Source organism: Panicum hallii, chromosome 3 (assembly GCF_002211085.1).
Source record: "Panicum hallii strain FIL2 chromosome 3, PHallii_v3.1, whole genome shotgun sequence".
Taxonomy (NCBI): domain Eukaryota; kingdom Viridiplantae; phylum Streptophyta; class Magnoliopsida; order Poales; family Poaceae; genus Panicum; species Panicum hallii.
The window spans coordinates 3,148,675-3,173,142 of NC_038044.1; the positions used below are offsets into that span (position 1 = coordinate 3,148,675).

At 45.6% G+C, this 24,468-nt stretch overlaps 5 protein-coding genes across 9 annotated transcripts; 1 reads left to right on the plus strand and 4 right to left on the minus strand.

Moving 5' to 3' along the window:
* The first annotated feature begins 332 nt into the window (after positions 1-332).
* LOC112886918 lies at positions 333-11,979 on the plus strand. 5 transcript variants are annotated; one of them, XR_003227456.1, is made up of 3 exons: positions 336-1,221; positions 1,763-1,847; positions 11,961-11,979. XR_003227456.1 is itself a non-coding variant. In XM_025952942.1 (2 exons), exons 1-2 carry the CDS (start codon positions 756-758, stop codon positions 1,792-1,794), a joined length of 498 nt encoding a protein of 165 aa, XP_025808727.1. In that variant the 5' UTR covers positions 337-755; the 3' UTR covers positions 1,795-2,212. The 5 variants fall into 5 exon arrangements, 1 of the variants encoding a protein (XP_025808727.1); XR_003227455.1 differs by lacking the exon at positions 11,961-11,979 and adding an exon at positions 9,994-10,332; XR_003227454.1 differs by lacking the exon at positions 11,961-11,979 and adding an exon at positions 9,994-10,333 and having other exon boundaries at positions 333-1,847.
* On the minus strand, positions 10,804-11,669 carry LOC112886919. Its single transcript, XM_025952943.1, has one exon. The coding sequence runs from the start codon at positions 11,402-11,404 to the stop codon at positions 10,874-10,876; it is 531 nt and encodes a 176-aa protein (XP_025808728.1). The 5' UTR covers positions 11,405-11,669; the 3' UTR covers positions 10,804-10,873.
* LOC112886916 lies at positions 11,901-13,339 on the minus strand. The gene has a single exon (XM_025952941.1). It carries the CDS (start codon positions 12,924-12,926, stop codon positions 11,982-11,984), a length of 945 nt encoding a protein of 314 aa, XP_025808726.1. The 5' UTR covers positions 12,927-13,339; the 3' UTR covers positions 11,901-11,981.
* A 52-nt stretch (positions 13,340-13,391) lies between these two features.
* On the minus strand, positions 13,392-18,066 carry LOC112886915 (dihydrolipoyllysine-residue acetyltransferase component 5 of pyruvate dehydrogenase complex, chloroplastic). Its single transcript, XM_025952940.1, has 6 exons — positions 16,999-18,066; positions 16,730-16,921; positions 16,549-16,636; positions 14,130-14,200; positions 13,964-14,047; positions 13,392-13,849 (listed from the first exon to the last, which is right to left on the minus strand). Exons 1-6 carry the CDS (start codon positions 17,839-17,841, stop codon positions 13,745-13,747), a joined length of 1,383 nt encoding a protein of 460 aa, XP_025808725.1. The 5' UTR covers positions 17,842-18,066; the 3' UTR covers positions 13,392-13,744.
* Positions 18,067-18,730: 664 nt separating this feature from the next.
* On the minus strand, positions 18,731-22,894 carry LOC112886914 (leucine-rich repeat receptor-like tyrosine-protein kinase PXC3). Its single transcript, XM_025952939.1, has 2 exons — positions 20,093-22,894; positions 18,731-19,463 (listed from the first exon to the last, which is right to left on the minus strand). The coding sequence occupies exons 1-2, from the start codon at positions 22,668-22,670 to the stop codon at positions 19,156-19,158; spliced, it is 2,886 nt and encodes a 961-aa protein (XP_025808724.1). The 5' UTR covers positions 22,671-22,894; the 3' UTR covers positions 18,731-19,155.
* Between the last annotated feature and the right edge of the window lie 1,574 nt (positions 22,895-24,468).

Below are 24,468 nucleotides of genomic sequence, written 5' to 3' on the forward strand. Positions count from 1 at the left end.
CGCCGCGCCGTCCGCCCGCCGTCCGCCCGCCGCGCCGTCCCGCTCGCGCTCGCCCCCCGCCGGCCCGCCGCTCTTTCCGCTGCCGCGCGCCGCTCGCGCTCGCCCCCCCGCCGGCGCGCCGCTCCTTCCCCCGCTGGTCGCGCTCCGCCCCCGTCGTCCCGCGCGCTGCTCCGTTCTTGCGCGGGAACGGGAGATCCTTCTCGCGGGAGACGACAAGCCACGGAGTTTGCTTCGGTCCCTGTGTGCGGGAGGCGGAAAACGAAAAAACGGATCGCACCTTTGGATGGGAGTTGGACGGCGGGATAGCAATGTGCGCATTTGAGCGCTTTCTCACCGTGCGCAGCGGATACAATGCCAGACATGAGAGTATGAGAGGAGACGACATCATGTATGACCAAGCTACTCCTTCCCCAAGTTAATCTGACCTCGTTGGTCGAAATCCATCCGATCTCATCCCAATTCTTGCTCCTCTACCTGAATTCCATTCTCTACTTCTATCCCCATTACCTTGCTGCTAACATCTGGGTATCAGATTCGTCTTTCTTGGGCGTTCGCGATACTCTGATCGGCTTTTCGGTAGTCCATCGATTGATTTGTAAATTGGATCCGGTAGTGCTCTCAGGTTCTGTCCCTGCTATGATTGGAGCCTGATCTCGTAATTCCTTGTCCCCGCGAGTCGATTTGTGGTGAATCGCCGTTCTGGATCACCTTCCCCTCATGAGCACTTCACCCGCCTTCAGCGTTCGCTGGGCGCCATGAATCCCGATTCCAAGTTCCTTCTCGATGAGTTGAAGAAGTGCTTCGATGAGCAAGATGCTCGTCTGGAGAAGCGTTTGACCGAGGACGACGAGAAGTGGGAGCGGCGCTTCCAAGAGAACGGCGACAAGTGGGAGCGTCATTTCGCTGATGCTGAGGTCGCCACCAATTCTCGCCTGTCCAAGCTTGAGTGGGTCGTTGATACCCTCGAGGGCGAGCGGCAAGACATGGAGGGTTCCGTCGACAACATTCGTCTGGCGGTGAAGAAGCTGAACAAGCACTACGAGCACATCTCATTCGAGCTTCCTCCAGAGGCGCCTTTGCTTCCTACTACGCCGTTGTTGGCTGCCGGGCATCCGTCTACCGGACTACCAGCCGACAGGCCCCATGGGCACCGCTCCGACAACCACATCCGGGAGGGTGAGTTTGGGTCTGTTACGACCTTGATTCACTCCCCGGGCAAGGGTGCGTTCACTGCTCCTTTCCCCAAAGCTGATTTACTTGATATGTCTGCACCTCCTGACGAGTCCAATTCGTTTCGTGTGGGTGTGGTGGGGAATTTGCCTAAACTTCATTTTCCGCTGTTTGAGGATGATAATCCCAAGTTGTGGTTGTCGCGCTGTGAAAATTACTTTGAAATGTACAGCGTGCCCACAAACATGTGGATCCGGGTTGCTTCTATGCACGTTAAGGGCCCTGCTGGTCGTTGGTGGCAATCAGTTGAGAAGAAGTTGAACTCTGCTAGGCGGATTTCAGCCGTCAGCTCACCGACCGATTTGGTCGCGAGCAGCATGAGTTAGCTATCCGTCAGCTTTTTAGCATTTGCCAAACTTCTTCTGTGGCCGATTATGTTGCTTGTTTTTCTAAGTTGGTTGATCAGTTGGTCGCGTATGCTCACACAACTGACCCCATTTATTACACCATGCGTTTCATTGAGGGTTTTCTAAGTTGGTTGATATCAACTGACCCCGATCTTGATATTGCCTGCTCGCTCGCCCTTTTGCAGGAAGAGGTCGCGGAGTCGTCCAGGAAACGTGATTATCATAGGCCTGATGCCAGTTTCACGACTAGAGTCCCAAATGTTATTCGAGGTGCTCATCCACTACCCCCTCCTCCTTGCATTGATAAGCTTCCACCTGTCATTTTGCCCGAGGAACGGAAATTGTCGGAGTCCAGCAAGTCCATGGGTGAGAAGTTATCAGCTCTGCGGCAGTACAGGCGTGCTAAGGGGCTATGCGATCTCTGTGCTGAAAAGTGGAGCCGAGATCACAAATGTGCTCCAACTGTGCAGCTTCATGTGGTCCAAGAACTACTGGAGCTTTTCAGTGTGGATCAGGATGTGGATTCTGTGTCTGTGGCTTCCGGGGAACAGTTGTACATGGCTTTGTCCAAGATGCTGCATCTGGATCAATTGGTCCTACGACAATGAAATTCCAGGGGGATATTCAAAGGCACAGTGTGACTATTCTGATTGATTCAGGTAGTTCACATTCTTTCATCTCGCAAACACTGGCTGCTCAATTACCTGGTTTGTTGCCTCTTCAGTCATCAGTCAGGGTGCAGGTAGCCAATGGTGGTATTATGTACTGTGAGGCTCATTTACCTCAAGGGCAGTGGTTTGTGCAGGGCTATCAGTTCACTTCAGACTTGAAGGTGTTGCCTTGTTGGCACTGATCACGCGGATCAGCCTCTTCACGAACTCACAAATTCTATGAACGCTCGGATGGATGAAAGGACACACGCACTACGCAAGAACATAGACTCTGAGACAAGCACTAGCACACAGAGAGGGTATTCGGTGCTGCACACCAGCACCAGCAGTTGCACTTTATTTCTCTTCACCGCGAGCACCACCCACTGATACAGACTCGATGACTCAAATAGCCGAACCGCCGAGGCTCACATAGCTGCCGATCCGGAATTCACTCCACTACTAACAGCCTTGCATGCAACGCTATCTCCGCACGTTGCTGCATGCACGGGCTGACCACTTCCAAATGCCTTATCTCCAAGTAGCTCACGTACGCGTACTTGACGGACTCCACGCTCGGCCGCACGAATCGGCCAGACACGCACGCAAAGACTGCTCACAGACTCATGTACACGATAGCTAACCTGGACACGACTGACACACATACACACATCATGGCTGCCGAGATCTGCATGCACTTGCAAATCCTAGCCACTACACCACGTTGCACGACACAAGATCAACAGAAATAAAACTACAAGATTAACTCTAACATGCCTCTCAACTCTTATGACCTAATTATTGGAATGGATTGGTTAGAAGAGTTTAGCCCGATGCAAGTCCATTAGGCACACAAGTGGATGAAGTTGCCTTACAAAGGGGCTACAACAATTCTTCAGGGCATTCTCCCTCAATTACCAGAGATTTTTGTCATTCAGTTGTGCTCCCTGGTTGTTGATCAGTCTAGCTGTGATGCTGTTTCTGCCATTCCTAAAGAAATTGCTGTTGTTTTGTCTGATTTTGAGTTTGTGTTTGCCCCTTTTTCTTCCTTGCCACCGGAGAGAACTTGTGACCATACCATTCCTTTGATTCCTGGTGCTAAACCTGTTCATGTAAGGGCTTACAGATATCCTCCAGCCCTCAAGGATGAAATTGAAACACAAGTCACTGAGATGCTTGCCAAGGGGTTAATCCAAATCAGTGTGAGTGAATTTGATTCTCCTGTTTTGTTGGTAAAAAAGAAGGATAGATCTTGGCATTTTTGTGTTGACTATAGATACTTAAATGTTGTAACTCCGAAGAGCAAGTTTCCAATACCAGTCTTTGATCAGTTAATGGATGAGCTGGCCAAAGCAAGTTGGTTCTACTTTGGATCTCAGTGCAGGCTATCATCAAATCCGGTTGAAAGTTGGTGAAGAATTTAAAACTGCATTTCAGACTCATCGTGGCCATTTTGAGTTTAAAGTGATGGCATTTGGCCTTTGTGGAGCACCAGGTATATTTCAAGGGGACATGAACAACACATTGGCACCATTATTGAGGAAGTGTGTGCTGGTTTTCTTTGATGATATATTGGTGTACAACAATTCCTACGAGGAACATGTTGAGCACTTGAGAGCTGTCTTGCAGTTGTTGGCACAAGATCACTGGCAAGTTAAGTTATCTAAATGCTCCTTAACCCAAAGGAAGATCCAGTACTTGGGCCATATCATTAGTCAAGGCTGTGTTGCAACTGATCCAAGTAAAGTGAAAGCTGTTTCTCAATGGCCTACTCCAACCAATGTTAAAGAGTTGAGGAGTTTTTTGGGCCTAGCCGGGTACTACAGAAAGTTTGTGAGATTCTTTGCTATTCTGGCAAGACCCCTCACTGAGTTGCTTAAGAAGAATGTTGTGTTTGTGTGGACATCAGAACAAGCAGTAGCTTTTCAAGAGCTCAAGTCAGCCTTGTGTTCTGCCCTTGTGCTAGCCATGCCTGACTTTTCTCTTCCTTTTGCTATTGAGACAGATGCATGTGTTGTGGGCGTTGGTGCAGTTCTGATGCAAGCTGGGCACCCATTAGCTTATATTAGTAAGGCCTTAGGCCAAAAACACAAGGATTATCAACTTATGAAAAAGAATATCTTGCTATTCTCATTGATGTTGACCAATGGAGGCATTATCTTCAGCTTGCTGAGTTTCACATCTTCACTGATCAAAAGAGTCTGAACCACTTGAATGAGCAAAGGTTACATACCTACTGGCAGCAGAAGGTTTTCTCCAAATTGCTAGGATTTCAATATAAAATTATATACAAGGCCGGTGCTGACAACAGGGTGGCTGATGCCTTATCTCGGCAGCCACATTCCACATCTGCTGAAATTAATACTATGGCTACTGTTGTTCCTGCTTGGCTGGAGGAAGTGATCCAAGGATATGTACATGATGACAATTCTCAGAACCTAATCACTCAGCTTCTTGTTGATGCTGATGCTGTCCCGGGCTTCACTTTGAGAGATGGTGTTATGCGTTATCATAATTGTATTTGGTTGGGCTCCAATCATCAGTTGCAACACAAGATCTTTTCAGCTTTGCACAATTCACCTATTGGAGGTTACTCGGGAGTACCAGTCACTCTAGGTCGACTTAAACAGTACTTTGCCTGGCCGGCCATGAAAATATCTGTTCAGACATTTGTTTCAGCTTGTAGTGTCTGCAGTGAAGCAAAACCTGACCGAGCCAAGGACCCTGGTCTTCTTCAACCAGTGCAAATACCATCATCTGCCTGGCATATTATTTCAATGGACTTCATCGAGGGACTTCTGTCTTCTGGAGGATTTAATGCCATTTTAGTGGTGGTGGACAAATTTACGAAGTATGGACATTTCTTAGCTCTCAAACACCCTTTTACTGCACTATCTGTTGCTAAGTTGTTTCTGGCTCATGTCTATAAGCTGCACGGGTTGCCGCAGTCTATCATCTCTGACCGCGACAGGATCTTCTTGAGTCGCTTATGGCGAGAATTATTTACGTTGGCCGGTGTCCAATTGTGCATGAGCTTAGCGTACCATCCGCAATCTGACGGCCAAACTGAACGCGTCAATCAATGCTTGGAAATATTTTTGAAGTGTTTCATTCATGCGTGTCCGTCATAGTGGAATCAGTGGCTCTCTCTTGCTGAGTATTGGTATAATACTAGCCTGCATTCTGCCTTGGACCGATCTCCCTCTGAAGCTCTGTATGGTTATAAGCCACGCTGCTTTGGTCTTGATGCTGTACCGACTCCTATGACTTCTGAATTGGGACCATGGTTGGAGTATCGTTCAGTAATGGATCGTCTGATACAACAACATTTACTTCGCGCTCAGCGTCGCATGAAGAATCAAGCCGACAAGCATCGTTCTGAACGGTCATTTGAAGTGGGCGATTGGGTTTTCCTTAAGTTACAACCGTACGAGCAGTCGTCGCTTGCTCCTCGTGCCAACCAAAAACTGGCGTTCAAGTTCTTTGGGCCTTATCAGATTGCTGCCAAAGTTGATTCTGTTGCTTACAAGTTGTCCTTGCCAGCGTCTGCGCATATTCATCCGGTGTTCCATGTGTCCCTTCTCAAGAAAGCTCATTGCTCGTGGCCCTGATACTGTGGAACAGGTGCTAATCAAGTGGTCTGGTATGTCCACTGAGCTTGCAACTTGGGAAGATTTTCAAGCAGTCAAGCAGTCTTTTCCCAGGCCCCTACTTGGGTCAAGCAGGCTCTTATGAGGGGGGAATGTTACGGCATCGACTTCGGCTGCTGCGCCGACCACTGATGAAGTGATTGACGTGGATCGTCCAAGAGCTCGTCGGCCAAACAGGAGGGTCATCAGCCCAGAGTGGGCCCAGCCCAAGTGGCGTGCGTGTGTAACCTGCCTGCGAGCAGGATAAGAGATGAGAGGATGAGAGGAGACGACGTCGTGTATGAACAAGCTACTCCTTGCCTAAGTTAACCTGATCTCGTTGGTCGAAATCCGTCTGATCTCATCCCAATTCTTGCTCCTCTACCTGAATTCATTCTCTACTTCTATCCCCATTACCTTGCTGCTAACACCTCGCCGGCCGCGATGTGGACGTGAAGGGTCTCGAGGGACGGCGCCATCTCCAGGAGAAGACGAGGCCACGTGGCGTCCCAAGATGACTGCACGTCCGCCATCTCCAGGGAGCGCCGCCGGCGATGCTGGCGAGCATTTGGAGCTGGAGCAGGTTAGGCTGAAATTACTTGAGCAAGCTTCGGAGAGGCCAAGGCTGAAATGCACAACTTTGTAGGCGTTGAGGTTCTATTTTATACCGCTCATGAATTGGCTCCTACTGGTTTGAGTTGGGGCACAGAGCACACAAATTTTTGTGCTGATCCTCTTCCAGATCTTATAAACTCTTTGGACGGTTGATGCATGATTTTGTAAGCTCCAGTTCTCCTTGCTCCACAGTAGGCATGTTCGCTCCCTTCCTGCTCGCACAACCACCCCTATCGACCATCCAAGCAGCTCTTGCAGTCCACGAAAGGAACAGGGTAAAAAAACATTGCAGGACAGGCAATGTCCTGCAATGGAGGGAGGTTCACATGGAGCAATAATCAGGAAGAACCTACTCTAGAGAGGCTTGATAGAGTGTTAGAGTGAAGACTGGGAGAATGACTTCCCCCTTACTACTTTGAGGAAAATTCCTAGGTTTATGTCAGATCACAACCCTCTGTTGTTGTGCTCTGGACAAGAACCTGAGAGGAAAAAAAGGACCTTTTTGTTTTGAAACTGCTTGGTTGAGACATGAGGATTTTTTGCCTAAGGTGGCTGAAATTTGGGGAGAAGTTGTAAGAGCTAGGGATACAACTGAAGTGTGGAATATAAAAATTAAAAGAGTGAAGAAATTTCTAAAAGGTTGGGGTATGAGTTTGAAGGGACACACAAAAAAGTACAAAAACATCTTGCAAGAAGAGCTCCTGCTGATAGAAAAAAGGGAAGAAGGTGGGATACTACCAGCCCATATCTTAGAAAAGAAAACCTTTATCCAGACTGAGTTGTTGAGGTTACTAGCTGAGGAGGAGCTTTATTGGCACAATAAGTGGTTGCTGGAGGGTGACAATAATACAGGCTTTTTTCATAGAATTGCCAATGGGAAAAAGAGGAAGAATACCATTTTCAGTTTTGAACATGATGATGATGCGATTAAAGAAAGTGACCAGCTGCTGGAGCATGATACTCAGTATTACAAATCCCTCTTTGGTTCCTCTGAAAACTCAGCGATTGAGTTGGACCCCAGCTGTTGTGATGAACATGAATAAAATCTCTGAGGATGATACTGCCACTCTGACAGCACCTTTCTCTGAAGAAGAGGTTAAAAGAGCTGTGTTTGATATGAAAAAGAATACTGCCCCAGGGCCTGATCATATGCCTATTGAGTTTTTCCAAAGTTGCTGGGAGATTGTTAAACCTGAGCTTTTGTCAATGTTCATGAAGTTTTTTCATTATAAGCTAGAAATGAACAGAATCAATTATGGGACCATTACCCTGCTCCCAAAGATAAAAGATGCAAACAAGATTCAGCAGTACAGGCCTATATACCTACTCAATGTGGTTTACAAGATTTTCACCAAAGTGTTGATGTTGAGACTAGAGGCAATTCTGGGAAAAATAATCAACAGATCTCAAAATGCCTTTATTAAAGGAAGAAATATCATGGATGGGATTATGAGTCTCCACGAAATTCTACATGATACTAAGGTCAGGAAAAAAATGTGCTGGTCTTGAAGCTGGATTTTGAAAAAGCTTATGATAAGATAAAGGTTTTCTTTTCTAAGATATGGGCTGGTAGTATCCCGTCTTCTTCCCTTTTTTCTATCAGCAGGAGCTTTTCTTGCAAGATGTTTTTGTAATTTTTTGTACGTCCCTTCAAACTCATACCCAACCTTTTAGAAATTTCTTCACTCTTTTAATTTTTATATTCCACACTTCAGTTGTATCCCTAGCTCTTACAACTTCTCCCCAAATTTCAGCCACCTTAGGCAAAAAATCTTGTGTGATTGGAGCTTCTTAAGAAAGTGCTTTGAATAAAGAGGTTTCAACAAGAAGTGGTGTGATTGGATTTGGGAGGTCATGACCAGTGGTACTCTTTGTGTGAGAGTTAATGATAATTTTGGTAGATACTTCATGTGTGGCAAGGGAGTGAGGCAGGGGGACCCTCTCTCCCCCTTGCTATTTAACATGGCTGCTGATGTACTAGCCAAGATGATAAATAGGGCACAATCAAATCAGCTTATCACAGGTTTAGTTGAGGAATATGTGGATTATGGGGTTGCTGTATTACAATATGCTGATGATACTATTCTTTGTTTGAAAGATAATGAGGTTGCTAGAAATACTAAATTGTTGCTCTACCTCTATGAACAAATGTCTGGCCTCAAAATAAACTTTGACAAAGGTGAGGTGGTGACGGTGATAAGAGGATGACCAGAAGGGCCTACTTTACTCTGAAATGTTCAACTGTGCTACAGGAAAATGGCCAATAAAGTACCTTGGAGTACCAGTAGCTGGGTCAAAATTACATGTGGTGGATTGGAGAAAATTAGATGAGAAAATTATGAAAGGATTGGATGGATGGAAAGGAAATATTCTGTCAATTGGTGGGAGAACTACTTTGATTAACCCCCGTCTCAGTAGTATTCCAGTTTATGCTATGTCTATGTATCTCATCCCCAAAACTGTGGTCAAAAGTATGGACAGAACAAGAAAGAGGTTCTTTTGGCAGGAAGGGGGGACAAAAAAGAAATATCATCTTATCAAGTGGGATAAGATTTGTGTGCCCAAGAAGAAGGGAGGATTGGGAATCAAAGATTTGAGGAAATTAAACCTCAGTCTTCTGTGCAAGTGGTGGTGGAAGTTGGAGAGGGGTGAAGGCATGTGGCAGGAGATAGTTAGGAAAAAATATGTCAAAAGTCTCTGCCTGCAACAACTTCAGAAAAAACCCTCTAAGTCATCTGTATGGAATGACCTCCTCAAAGCAAAAGATCTCTATTTGAAAAGGGAGACTCATGGTAGTGGGGGACGGCAAAGCTACTGATTTCTGGAGGGATGCGTGGTGTGGCAGTATTTCTCTGAAGGAAAAGTTTTCTGGTCTTTTCTCTATGTGCACTGAACCCTCCATTACAGTTTCAACAATGGCTCGGAGTGGGTGGCGACTATCCTTTAGGAGATGGCTTGATGTACAAAATCAGGAACAATATAGGCAATAGAGAGGGATGGTCTCCTCTTTTGCTCTATCTATGAACAAAGATATACCCAAATTGTGTTCGGATGGGAGAGGTGTGTTTTCTGTCAGATCAATGTACTCTCATCTATGCAGTTCGGTTCCTGGGAACCCTCATACCAAATTATGGAAAGCAAAAATCCCTCTTAAAATAAAAATTTTCATGTGGTTGGTTGAAAATAACTCTATCCTCACAAGGGACAATTTATCGAGGAGGGGGTGGCAGGGGGACCAAAGATGTGCTTTCTGTCTGGAAAATGAGTCTATCATTCACTTGTATTTTGACTGCTCCATGGCCAGATACATTTGGAGTTTGATAGCTTATGTTGTGGGAGCAAATGTAGACATCTGGGCTAAACGTTTTCTACCACTGGGCGGGAAGTTTCTTTATGTAGGCCTTGCAGCAATATGCTGGGCTCTCTGGAGAACACGAAATAACATTTGCTTTGATAACAAAGTGGTAAGGTCTCCGACTGAGATCATTTGCTTAGCATCCTCGTTCATACCTTATTGGGCAGAGCTGCAGCCGGAAGGAGATAGACAGAAGCTGGAGGACGGAGCGGCGCTCAAAGAGGCAGCCCTACACTTTCACCCGCATGAGGCTCAAGCTGGCGATACTGGGGTGGTGCTTCTTCACTGAATCTGCGGGGGTGGAACTCGCTACTTCTTCTGTCTGCACTTGTGCTCGCTTTGGTGATCATTTTGCATGGTGGTTCTGGGTTTCTGTGGTACTGCTTTTTCTTTTTGTTTGTGCGGATGGTTAAACTCTATGGCACTAAAAACCGTGTAACTTCGTTGCTTTTGAAGTAATGAAATTCAGGCATGGCCCATGTTGGAAAAAGGACAGGCAATGTCACCTTTCATCGAGATTGTGCAGCATTGACACTGCTGTTATTCCTCTAAAAAAGGCCTCGCTGCTAAATGAAAGATTGAACTGACCCTCTGAATTCTAGGCCTCACGATCGATTTACCATCTAGACCGCTAAAGAGAGCATACTAAATTCCTACACTACAAGGGGCTTCAGAATAGAAATCTAGGTTCTAGCTATGCACGGTGCTTCACGGATGCACACATCTGGCTCTGCATGACAGTTTCTGAACGTCACTTGCGTCTCCATCCTCTGACATCGTCCTAACGCTGCAGAACAAGACTTTTTTTATAATTCTAATCTAGCTAGATTAGTACTGCAGCCGGTTTTGTTTCCTATTCGAGATACTAGCATTTTACCTCGCGTTACAGTTTTTCAGAATACGCAAGAAATGAAAACTACACTAATATATACAGAGACAAAAGCACAACGGAGCAAGATCAATCTGTACCTCCCTGCTTGATTACAAAGTGATCTGCGTATCGATCCATTGATTACCTGCACTACATGATAGATGTGGGAGAAGGCATCAGGACGAGGGTTGCATGTTGTACGCGAGGGGCGCCGCCTCGCTCTCGTTCGAGTGCACCGACGAGCCGTCGTCGTCCTTGTCCCCCGCGGCGGCGCGGTCCTCCCCGAGCACGGTGGTCTCGCCGAACCGCACCCGGCGCGCGGCGCTGCTGGCGGTGGGGGACCTCCCGTCGGCGGCGTGCCTCGCGCTGCGCGCGCCCTTGAGGCTCGTGCTGCTCGGCGCCGGCGCCACGGCCTTCCTCGACGACGCCTGCCGCTCCATGTTGCTCGCCGCCGCCGCCGGCGTGTCCGAAGAGCAGCAGCACCGGTACGCGCACGTGGCAATCCAGAACGCCCAGGGCAGCGCGACGAGCGCAAGGCCGGCGGCCGGCAGCCAGTGCGGGATCTCGGCCGGGGGCAGCGTGAGGTAGAGCACCAGGCAACCGCCGCCGGCAAGCACGGCGAGGAGGAGGAGCACCGCCACCACCCACACGCACGCGCTCCCCGCCGGCCGCGCCTGATCCAACTGCTGCCTCTGCGGAGGGCCCATCGATCCCTCCCGATCGGATCCAAACCGATCAAACCGGCAGCAAAATCCAACAGCCTGATCAACTAATAAATTGCAAACCCAACGGCACTTGTTCTTGAAAGATCAGACGATTGTCTTCACAATGTCATCAACTAACTAATTTGCAACTCCTGTTCTTGGACGCCGATGATCTGAGATCTCCAAGAGGCAAAAAGCTTTGATCTTTGATGGTGTCGTTGCTCTTGTGGCGCATGTCTGAGAGGAAGTTGGAAATGTCCAACCAAAGGTAACTGAAAACTAGGGAGCGGCAGTTGAGGACACCCTATAATAGCATACCCGTGCATCTCGTGCGATAAAATTTTTTAATTTGCAAACAAGTACCTGAATTACAACTATTGTTCCTTGAGTTTTCTTAATTTGAATGTACAAATAAAGCTAATGCAGATTTGTATTAAGTTGCAAATTGCAGCCTCACACGGTCACACTCCACTCGCATAAGTAGTATAGTCACAGAAACTAAAAGAAAAAAGATTTAAAATTAGTTGGCTGATACAACTGCAATGCATGTTATCCACAGATTTGGCATGGAGGCCAGTGATCAACTCAGCCTAAGCAAGCTGTAAAGCTCCTTCATGTACATGCTCTCCTTGTCCTTCGTCTTCCGCTTCTTGGAGAACAGCACGCCATTGATGAGGGGAACAACCAGCGGTATGATCGGTTTCTGCTTCTGCACCTTCCTCGCCGGCGCCACTACTGCCCGGCCGCCGCCGCTCACCACCGCGTCCCTGTCGGCCTCGCCGAGCCTCAGCAGGTGACCCAACTGCGGCCTGCTGGGGGCGCGGCGCTCGGCCCACACCGCGAGCGCCATGTCGCCGCTGCGGCCCCTCTCGATGCTGGCGCGCGCCGCCGCGGCGTTGTCGGCCTCCATGTGCGCCACCTTGGAGAGCGCCCGGTGGAGCTTCGCGTTCAGCGTCGCCATGGACAGCTCCATCTCGGCCAGCCTCCTCTTGAGCTGCGACACCTCCTGCCTCGTCCTGCCCGCCTCTTCCTCCAGCTTCTTGATGGAGCTCAGGACCATGAGGTCGGCTTCCTTGCGCTCTTGCTCCTCGTCGTCGTTCGCCAGCGATGGTGATGAGGCGAAGAAAGGCGGCGAAGTGGGCACCAGGTACATTGGCACATCTTCTGAAACCGGTCTTGGCACCGGCACCGGCAGTTCGTTTGAAGTTGAAGCACTCCTGTTGTTGCTGCTACTCGCTTCTTGCTTGGCATTGAAGGTGACACTTGGCTTGGAGTAGCTTTCCCTGGGGTGAAGACCAGAAGCCCTGACGCCATCACTCCGCTCAAGCTTCTCATCCGAAGCGGCAACGGCGACGCCATCTGCCCTGGGATTCACCTCCCTGCCGACACGACGGTCGCCATGGCCACCACCATTTGGCCTGATCTGTGCCTGCCTGACGAGGATGTGCTCCCCAAACACAGCGACCGCTTCCTTGACGGACCTGAAGGCGCGCGAGGTGTCGACCTCTCCTCGGTCCGACGCCATGCCGCTGCTGCAGCTTGCAGGGATGGCGTCCCGGCAGCCTATGATGAGGGACTGGGAGGCAAGAACAAGAGCTCCTGGAGGGGTTTTATGGAGGTGATCAATGGCGGCTTGCTTTGCTTCCACTACAATGGCGGATAGGATTGCCAAACCCAGCAAGCAAGACGCTAGACTCGCCACCTAATAGGATACTTCAAGTAGAGACGAGGGAGAGTACAACGAGCTGAAATAGGAATGCTTTCTGCGCAAAAAAGGCGGGACGCTATCTTGTGCTGTCCCAGTAATGTACAACAGGTCATGATATATCAGATACTACTGTACAACCTTTCGCATCGTGGGAGTGGTTGGCAGAAATCATGGTACTTCACTTGTAAAAAAAAACATGTAAGTGAGCTATTTTTACAGATCTGGGCATTTTATCTTGGCACCCTTGCAAGGGCATCAACCATATTTCTGTTGACAGGAATGTGAAATCAACCACAGGGTGGTACAAGGTACATTTCATTCTTTGTATCTCAAGGTTATGGTACATTGATGAGCTCAACAAAATCGGACTATCCATGAAAGCTCCAGTAAAATGATAAATATACCCATCCTTACACACCTATTTGAATTAAGGGGTAAAAAGATAAAAAAGAATTTATTGAAAAACAAGCAAGCCAATGATGAGAAGGTAACCAGCAGAGCAAGTTACCTGATGCTAACACTGGTGACAGCTTAAATCCACTATTCCACATGACCAGACCACATTCTACACATCTACTGACAGGTGAGAAGCACCCAATTGTGATTGTCCAGGGAAAAACAATCCATGGGTATATCTAAAATGTAAGATCCTTGGGATCCTCAATAATCTTGGAGAGTGTTTGCAGAAAAGCGGCAAGATCAGCTCCATAAATAACCCGATGGTCAGCGGTAACATTGACCTAGATGTATTGATCAGGTGGGAATTATCAAATTATAAGCAAACAAATCGTCAATACAAGATCAGTTGGTGAGAACGTAAAATGGTAGAAGTTCAAATGGTACAAGTAATTTACCTGCATTTGGTTCTTGATCCCAATTCTACCATCTTTTGTACCAACGACAGTTGGTTGTGATGCTCCAACGGCCATGATTGCTCCCTATTTTCAGTAACCCAGATACTTCAATAAGGTGTGCGGCAATGTATGAAAATAGAAATGGAGGAAAGAAATTTCTTCTTACAGTTCCAGGTGGCAAGATTGCATCAAATCTATCAACTCCAAACATGCCAAGATTTGAAAGAGTAAATGTTCCTGTAGATTGAACATGAGAGGCTATTAGCATACACAAATAACACAGTTGTCACATGGTACATGTCTGTTGTGAATAATACCCAGAGCACTAACAAGGCAAAAGAGATAACAAATAGAAATATAGGAATCTAAGCAAGTTGATATCCAACCAGTCAAATTTTAGCCAGGACAATGATTATGAGGCATAGAAGCATTTTTTCAGTTTCAAAACAAAACATCAATGAACGTTAGATCAGTAGCACATTACTGAGGTGTTGAGTTTCAGGAATCAGTTCTAATAGATGGGATGGTCCGCATGAGTTGACCCCATGAATATTGGTGATTGACGGACCCATTCTATTCCTCAAACCAAACAAGAATGTGAGTGAGATGATGATGATGGATCACCTCGTTCCCAAAATCAAACGCCATATAAATGGTGAATAAGTATATGTTTTCATATTCTTATTTCATGCTCTTAATTTCATCTCCGCAAAAAAGATTTTAGAATTTCAATCATGCTATTTTATTGGGGAAATAAATAAGCTTCCCTCCAGTCTACCATAACCATTTGGACTGAATACCATATTTCACAAGCAGGGAAACAAACATCAGATTGCTCAAAAAGATCTGGGCTAGGTCTGCCAGTTTGACAAAGCTGACATTCAAATGAATCCTGTACATGCCAACTAAGAAGGTTGATCTATCACAGGCATGCTGCTTATTCTTTTCATTCTGAAGAGGCATACAGAAGAGGGAGCAGCTGGAAAGAAAATCACAAAAGAAGGTATACTCCACAAAAGCAATACTACATACGGATATAACTTGACAAAGATCTGATGCATTGTCTTACCCCTTTATTTATTTCATAAGAACCAATAGATCATGTCAAATTCTGCAGGCCATAAATCATGGCTAATTATTGAAATTATAATCAAAATGCCTGTTAATAGGCCCTGTTCCAGATCTCATGTAAACAAACAAACAAATGAATAGCTCTACATAACCATACCATCAACAGTACTTCTCATATGTTTCAACAGTTTTGTAACTTGTAATTGAAATAGCATTCTACTATACCCCTAGAACTGCAGCTAATGGAGTATTGATAATTATGGCGGAACACCTAGATTATAATATTAGAAGGGTACAGGCAAGAAAAGCACTGAAGAAGTCACAGCAAGAAAAACTATTGTGGCATGTGGTACTCTTACGGATATTGATACCAGGGCTAAAATTCTTGGTAGATAAAACTCACCAGAGGTCACTGCCCGCTGATGAATCCAGTAACTATTTTTGGCTTTCTTCGATTTCATGAACAAAGGTTCCATACAAATATTGCAACTGGTAACTTGCAACCAGCCAAAGAAATGTGAAGTTGCAAAATTCAGAAAACTCCCAAATTTCTGAAGTCAACCAAATTTGATACAGATCCTATTTAACTGGTTGGTTTTGGCAGTTTTTTAATGGTGTAGCCGGGACAAACCAGGATGTCTGGTTTAACGGCAAAAACTAGCTGGTAAATGAAAACAAGATCGTGATTCAGCTAAGAGATACAACTATAAGCATACATAGAACCTGAACACTGCTATTTATTATTCGATACATAAAATGAATAATAAGGGCGCTATCCTTAACTTCCGCAGCAGCCATCAAAAGAATCAAGTTCAACAAATTTCTTTGATACAAGAGTACAGTGACATGGCATTTCCCGAAACCAAGTATATTGTGAGTTTGTGACTCAGCAAATCACATGTATTAGGGAGAAGAGTAAGCATAGCTTATCAATGCCATTAATAATTAAAGAGTTAATGCTACAGATAAAAGCATAGTACCAGATGCTAACATTCCACAGACCACAGAAGCATAGACAAATAAAAACATATGAAAGTATGAATCTTAACTGCCATTTACTTCCCTCTCCCCCCAATATGAAGAGAACTACATTGTTATCAGGCTAAGAACCAGGGGAAGTATAAGGATTGTATCAGGGCTTTATTGTTAATAACAGAATAACAGATAATAGGCTAACACAGGTCTAGTACATACCAGTGTCATACAGACAACTAAGGACCTGATATATATCACAGTAGTGATAAGTGGTATGGCACTTCATTCGGGTATCAGGGAATCGTATGAGTCACAAGGCATAAATACAGAGGTTTGCACACTTTTCATACCATATCCAACTAAGTTATATGGAAGCAAAGCAATATCTAGCATGTACCAAATTCTGTTGTTCAGGAACCACTGAATATGCATTTGAGCAGTACACAACAGTTAAATCCTATAGCATCTACTCAGAACATAGAAAAGATGCACATCAATGCACTGTGGATTCAAGTTTGTATGTGAAGCAGACAAAATACCTGAGTTATACTCATGGGGCTGCAGCTGCTTTGCTCGCGCTTTATCTACCAACTCCTTCCATTTCCTTGACAGCGAATAAATGTCAACCTGAATAAACCAATAATGACCATTTATTAAAACAAATATATCATCACAGACATTAGTATCCAGTAAGCAAAATAACTACACTAAGTGTTGGACCTTATCAGCATCCTGAAGCACCGGCGTAATCAGCCCACCATCTATGGCCACTGCCACAGAAATGTTGATGCTACTGCTGTATGTGAAGCTCTTCCCATCCCTGCAGCTGGAGTTCACCACAGGATGCTGAACTAGTGCCATTGCCGTTGCCTTAGCCAATAGTGCTGTCATTGTTACCCCCTTCGACTTAATCTGCAAAAAGCTTACTCTTTTATCCAATCTTCAAATTAATAAAACAACATTCCTAAATATTCTGAAAAGATGCTCACTTTCTTGTAGAGCTGATCAAGAGCATCAGTCGTGATGGTGTACCCGACTCTGAATGTCGGGACGGCAAGGCTCTCCACCATATTCTTGCTCACAGCACCCTGCATTGTCGTGAATGGCACTGTGGAGCCCAATGGCACATCCGGCCGTGCAGCAGCCACTGGCGCCGCCTTCTTGGGTGCAGCAAGCGCGGCCTCAACATCCTTGGCCACAATTCGCCCACCTGGGCCTGACCCCGTGACAGAGAAAAGATCGACGCCAAGGTCCTTGGCCAGCTTCTTTGCGTAGGGTGACGCAACCACGCGCGCCCCGCCTTGTGCTGCCGGCGAGGGCGGCGCGGGAGCAGAGACTGCGATCGGTGCTGGGGGAGGAGGCGGTGGCGGGGGAGCGGAAGCTTCTTGGGCGGCCGTTTCTTGCGGTGGAGGAGATGAGGCGGCGGCGCCGGAGGAGGAAAAGGAGGCGGCCTGTGACTGGGCGGCCGGGATCTCCTCCTCAGACTCGGCGAGGAGCGCGATGGCGGAGCCAACAGGCGCGGACTCACCGGCGGGCACGAGGACGGCAGCGAGGAAACCGTCGTGGAAGGTCTCGACGTCCATGTCTGCCTTGTCGGACTCGACGACGACGACGGGGTCGCCCTTGGCGAGGCGGTCGCCCTCGGCGGCGGTCCAGGAGACGATCTTGCCCTCGGTCATGGTGGAGCTGAGCGCCGGCATAAAAATCTCCCGGATCTTGGCCTCGACACGGCATCGGCGGCGGGACGAGGAGGGCGCTGGCGCGCCCGCGCGACGGCGGAGCGCGGACGCCGAGGGGAGCAGCGTGGAGTGGAGGTGGAGGAGGCCGGCCATTGCGGGGTGGCGGGGGAGGGGGTGGAAAGGGGGGCGTGGCGGGGAGGCTTTACGAGGAGTCTGATGAGATGGCGGCTGCTCCTAGCTTGCTGCTGCTGTTGTTCCCGCTGGCGCTGCCTTGGGAGTATCGGAGGCGCGGCGGATTAGCCGAGGACGACGATGGTGGAAAGGTTTGGGCTGGTCGTTGCCGATGCAGCTAAGCCCGGCTTCGGGGATTGCTCCAAGGTCCAGCAACAAGCCCAAGGTCGAACCAATATTATCTTTCTTTTTTCTGAGATATATATATATATATATATACACATTGTTTTCCTTTTGCAATAGATATTCTTATTTCATCTGAGAGAGATACAATATAGTTATATAAATTTAAGATTCCATTCATTTTATGTTGGCTTCTTCTCCATTTTGTGTTGTTCGCAATTTTCATTTATTTGTAGTGATGCGGGAAATATGAGAAAGGGGCTGCCTATTTTTGTCATTAGTAGGACTTTCAATTGTAAACCAGTCACTTTTCTAACTGTTGGATTGATCCAACAGTTCAGGTTCACCCATCTGACCATCTCTCCTTGTTCTCACGGGCCATGCCGGAAAGGCAGGTGAAATGAAAAAAAAATCTTACAATATTTCTGGAAATTTTTTATTTCTCTACATGGACCATAATTTCTCCGTCTATAACTTCCCCCTCGAACTAGAACGCTAAAAATTTGAAAGATATTTTCCAGAAAGACGATGCAACAGATATATAGCAATTATCATATGAACAAGAAATGTAAGCTCAGAAGAATTTTTGATAAATTAAAGCAAGTGGAAGCATAACCAAAGCAAAATTATTTTCACAAGGAAACCATTAGCATGTATAAATAGTAATTACATATGTTGCAAGCTTATGTCAAATAGGCCACAGGATCTGTGATTATGATTACTGTCAGTTTCAAAGGGCGAGTTCAGCTCTTTTAGTTGGACTACCCATGACTGCTTTAGTTGAATTAGGCTACACAGCAATATAATGGACCTACTTCTATTCTATAATTCTATATATAAGTGTTGGCATACCCATGACCTTTAAGCTTTGCTTATAATAATCTATTACATGTTAAAGCATAGAAACCATATTGTGACTCACTCCAAAACAGATGCCTAATTACCCAATTCATCAAACATATAATGATCTACCATGAGCTAGAGTTCTACCTTCTATGGAACTATACAAGGGCAGCCTGTATACTGATTACTGACACCCATAAACGAAGTGAAGCTGAAACTTCACAAAAATGTATCTATGACATGATTCAATGATTGCAGGCTGCTTCCAATTCACTTTGCATTGAAGAGCATCCTCAGGACGTTGCGCATCTTTGGCCGAGCATCTGGAGAGAATGCAACACAAGAGAGCGCGATGTTCAGAACCGACAACATCTGGCTGTGAACTGCAATTGAAGTTCCTGAGACCCTGGTGTCAAGGATCTGCTCCCTTTGATCAGGCCGGGCTGAAAGGCTGAGAGCCCACTTAGCTAATTCAGTTCCATTGCTGACAGATGGTTTCCCTGTCAACAGCTCCAGTAAAATGACTCCAAAGCTATAAACGTTGCCAGCCATCGTCAGCCTCATAGTGTATGCGTACTCTGCAACCAAAATTCAGTGGTATTTAGGGTTAGCATAGTATATAGGCTCTCAAAAGTTTTTCCAAATTGTTAGAACAAATTCTTCAAGCTTAAACAGAAAAAAAAATCCTAGAATCTCATTCAATTCCATAGTGGATCTGAGTCCTAATCCTTAAAAATCCTGACCAGAAGTACATTCTATTTGGGCAATAGAGTATGCCATAAGGAAAGACGTTAGCGAGATTAAAATAACGAAAGAGGAAACTATGTGTTTGATGAACTTCAAAAAACAACACTTGCTCTCAGCTTTGACACAGACAGTATTCTTGGCTAACTGAAGACTACAGTTGCCACTTAAACAGGCAGTAAAGCATCTTAGAGCTTACTGGATCATATTGCCATATTACCAGATATGTAATTAGAAAATTGTTACTCAGGCAAAGGAAGAATATATGCCCAAATAAAATATTTAGACGACATTACTGACAAGAACTAAAGAGTAACAAAAGAATATAACAAATTCAGAGATATTAAAGCCTGAGATAAAATGATATCAACAAAGAATGGTAGAAAACTACTCAATTCTCAACAGTTGCAATCTAAAGTAAACATTCAGGTACTCAAGAGTGAATCACAATAGTATGTCTTACCTGGTGGAATATAACCAACTGTACCAGCAATGGTCGAAAAGCTTCCAGTACTCCTGGAAGGATCAATAATTTTGCAGAGCTCGATATCTCCAATCTGAGGCTCATTAGTTGACTTCAAGTGGATGGTCCTTGTTGACAGATCAAGAAGCAAAACTAGCTGAGTACACCCATGGAGAAATGTCAGCCCTTGGGCCACCCCCAAAGCAATGCTATACCGTGAAGGCCAGTCTATAACATCTGACTTTTCACCGTGGAGTAAATCTGACACTGTGCCCTTGTATGCATGCTCATAGATTAGGTAGGCAGAATCTACAGTCAAGATGTAGGCCAACGGAACCATGACATTGGAATTTGTCAGTTTCCCTAATACCTCAATTTCACGAGCAAACTTCTCCTGGTTCCCATTTTGAAAAATCTTGTCACTTGAGTTAAGCTTCTTGACAGAGTATGTTGAGCCATTAGGCATTACAGCTTTGTAGTAGGTGCAGAACCTGGTCTTCAAAAAGATGTTCTGATGATTGCAGACTGCTTCCATAGCTTTCATGAACTCAATTGCAGAGGTATGGATGCTATTCATAGTTATGAGGTGCCCATTGATTATTTGAGATACAGATTCCCCAGTTGATAATCCTTCGTCTTCGACACGATAAATTCTCTTTGACAATGACATCATAACAATAACTGCAAGCACGCATAATCCAACAACAGCACCGGCAATAGTGAAGATGATGATGACAACATTGTGCGGTTTTTTCTTACCAGTAGTAGAAATACTATTATTGTTTCCGTTACCATTTATAAGATCAGCATTCCCCTCTATATCGATTTCCACATCTTGACGGAATCTAGGAACAGACCCAGAAAGATGATTATAAGAAAGCACCAGCTGTGTCAAGCTTTGCATGCTCCCCAGTGAAGATGGCACCTCACCAGACAGGTTGTTGTATGAAAGATCAAGAATCTCTAATTCAATTAAAGAGCCAAGATTTGAAGGAATAGATCCACTGAGATAGTTGTGACTAAGATTAAGAGAAGTGCTTAAAGTGGTAGCCATTGTTGGGATGGTACCAGTCAGAGCATTATACCCCAGATTGAGCTCAATTAGAGACGTAGATGAGCTGATTGAAATTGGAATGCCACCGCTGATATTGTTGCCATGCAAATCCAAGGTGGAGAGCTTCTGCAGCTCGAAAACTCTGCTTGGTATCTGTCCAGTGAATGAATTCTGACTAAGATTCAATGTGCTCAGGCTTGCAGAAAATGTATTCGGGATATGTCCGTTGAGAGAGTTGTTTTGAAGCTTCAGAACCACTAGCTCTTCAAGGCTACTGATTCCATCAGGCAATGGACCCTGTAACTGATTTGAAGCCAAATTTAACAAAGACAATTTTTTGCATTTAGCAAGTTCTGAAGGTATATTTCCCATCAACTGATTGTTATCCAACTCAAGATAAGCCAAGCTCATGCCATCACAAATGGAGTTTGGTATGTTCCCACCAAGCTTGTTTCCACCAAGCCTCAACCGGAAGAGGCTTCGAGATAAGCTATTGGGAATAGTCCCTTCAAGCATGTTACTGGTAAGATCAACGCTCTGCAACCCAGGATGAGAGAGGAAATCTGGTGGGATACTCCCGTTAAGATGGTTATAACTCAAATCCAACATTCTGACATTCTTGGTAATCCAGGTAGGGATCAAACCAGAGAAGGAGTTCTTGTTAGCTGCAAACCGAGTCAGTGTTGTCACATTCAGACTCGGTGGTATTTTGCCACTCAAATTATTTCCTGAAAGGAGCAAAGTCTGTAGCTTGGGGAGACTCTTGAACTCATCTGGGACAGCACCATTCAGATCATTCTGGCTGAGATCCAGCAACGAGAGATTTCCATAATTAAACAAAGCTAGAGGAATTGAACCACTGAATTGATTACCAGATAGCACCAACTCAGCCAAAGAGCCGGCCATACTGACAGGAATATCACCAATCAATTTATTAGAGCTAAGATTCAAGCTCCTCAATCTGGGAAAAGAACCCAAATATGCGCTCAAATTTTCACTAGGAAAAAGATTAAAGGACAAATCAAGAACCTCCAACTGTGGAAAACCCGACAAATCACTGAGCCTGTGAGATAACTTGTTACTGCTCAGATTAAGGGACAGCAGTCCTTCCTTCATGCGGCAAGAAGAGGTGGATAATAGGTCCCCCAAATCGGTGAAGGAATTTCTTGAGAGGTCAAGGGACTGCAAGGTGTAAATAGGGCATATGGAGGCAAAGATGGAGCGGTTGGAGATGCCGTAGTTGGACAAAGTGATGTTGGTTACCGCCAAGGAAGAACCGGACCCAGAACGCGTGCAGGTAACTCCAGTCCAGTCGCATACAGGTGTGCTGGAGTTCCACCTGTTGGTACCCACGACGCTCGAGAGATTTATCAAGATGTCCTGCGCCTTCTGCGGTGGAAGGGGAGGCGGGGCATCGGCGGCGGCAGCCATGGGCGCATGGTGAAAGAAGAACAAGAAGAAAAGTAGTACAAGCATCAAGAAGCCGCCATGGCTGGCACAGGGACAATACCTCCTCTCCACCATAGCCACGAGATCGAACTTTCTTGGCTTCCGCTTGACTCTTCCCCACCCCTTCACTCCCTGCTGGTCTCACTGGCTCTAGCAGGAAAGGAATAATGAGATTTTTCGTCTCTCTCTAGGTTTAGCGGTTCTGGGCGAGCTCCGCCATGGCCTTCTTGGGTTTGTTCTTGAGAGAGAACTGATGCTGTGATTTCTTATAATTTTTCTTGATGTTTTTCTGGTGCCCCTTCTCTTGGGTTTGGGTTGGGTCCAGCGTTGACTGACTGACGTACACCGCCGTCTACTCTCATATGAGAGCGACCAAAAGCTGTTGAAAACCCTCGAGCAAAGGCTGGTCCATGGGGCCTGCACGGAATGGAATTTGAGGACAACTCGGCTCGTTTGCAGAATGTTATCCTTTACTATTCTCATGTTTTGCATGCCAAAGATGTCTTATTTTTTAATTGTGTGATTTATCTTTGCTATAATTATGAGTGATATTGCATAATTTCTTCTATGTTGTCTATGTTGACAGCGTAAGAATTGAGCACAAATTTTATCGAATTCAATTTGGATTTCCTAAAGCTTTCGCGGTTTCACAAAAAATAATGATAGAGCAGCTTCATTATTGATTATTCCACTAAAAATGTAGCAGCTTTAATGCTCCGCTAAACATGAGCAGTTTTAAATCTTAGCTAAAAATAGAGCGGCTTTAACGTTCTACTAGAAACTGACCAGGTCTAAAGTTTCAATAGAAGGTTAGAACTTTTTTTCGAACTGTGTTAAAAATAGAGTAGCTTCAAAGTTCGCTAAAAACTGAGCAGTTCTGAAGTTTCACTAGGAAAAAAAAAGTGGTTTAGTGTTCCAGAAAAATGAAGAGAATTTAAACTTCCACCCTAAACAAACAAGATTGGTGCATGACGATGGACATGAAAGTTGCCATTCCAAGTGGAGCAAGAAACATTATATTCCTGAGCACTTCGTCAGAAGAATATGGCTGCCATTTTTATAAAGCGGTAATTCACTCTTGGCTTCACAGTATCTCAAACGAACAGTGTGCCACATTCTACACAAACCAAGAGAAACATTTAACGTAGTAACTAATTGGTGACCATAAAATTTGAAAAGATTTGTAATCATTATTTTCTTCTCAAATCATGACTAAAACAGTGATCTGAATCCATCAAGAGCGCGAAAAAAAACTCCGTTTCAAATGCTGCGATTTTCTCCGAGCTCGTGTGAAAAATATTTTGTGTACAACTGCAAATCGACCTTGGGTTTTCACTTGCAGTCTCCAGATGCCTGGTCAAAGAAGCTGGTGCTCTGGCTCAGCGACAACAAGGAGCCTCTCAGTAATTCTGAAAAGGACTAGTCCTAATAAGCTAAAACTGTGATCACTGGATCCAGGTAGGAAACGTGAACGGGATTGCTGACACAAACGCAGGAAAGGAAAAGGTTAGTCCAAAGCGAACCCTGGACCAACCCACTGAACCCAGGAAGATGGTGACGCGTTGGAAATGCCAAAGAAGCTTGACCGAGACCTAGAGTGGCTTTGGCTTACCTGAAAAATATTCTAGGATAGGGAGAAGAAAATGTAGCTAGGGGCATTATTGTCAAATTGAGCACTGGCCACATACCACTGCAAAAAAGAGTTTATGGATTTCTTAAACTGGAGTTTAGTACTAATTAAGGAGTTCCACGGCTCAACCGTAGTACAAGCTACGGTCTTTGGGGAATTTGCAACTAAAAAAAGGAAAGGAGAGGGAAAGGGAGAGAATATGGCTATGCTAGCTGTTGATGTCATTTTCTCATGTCCACACAC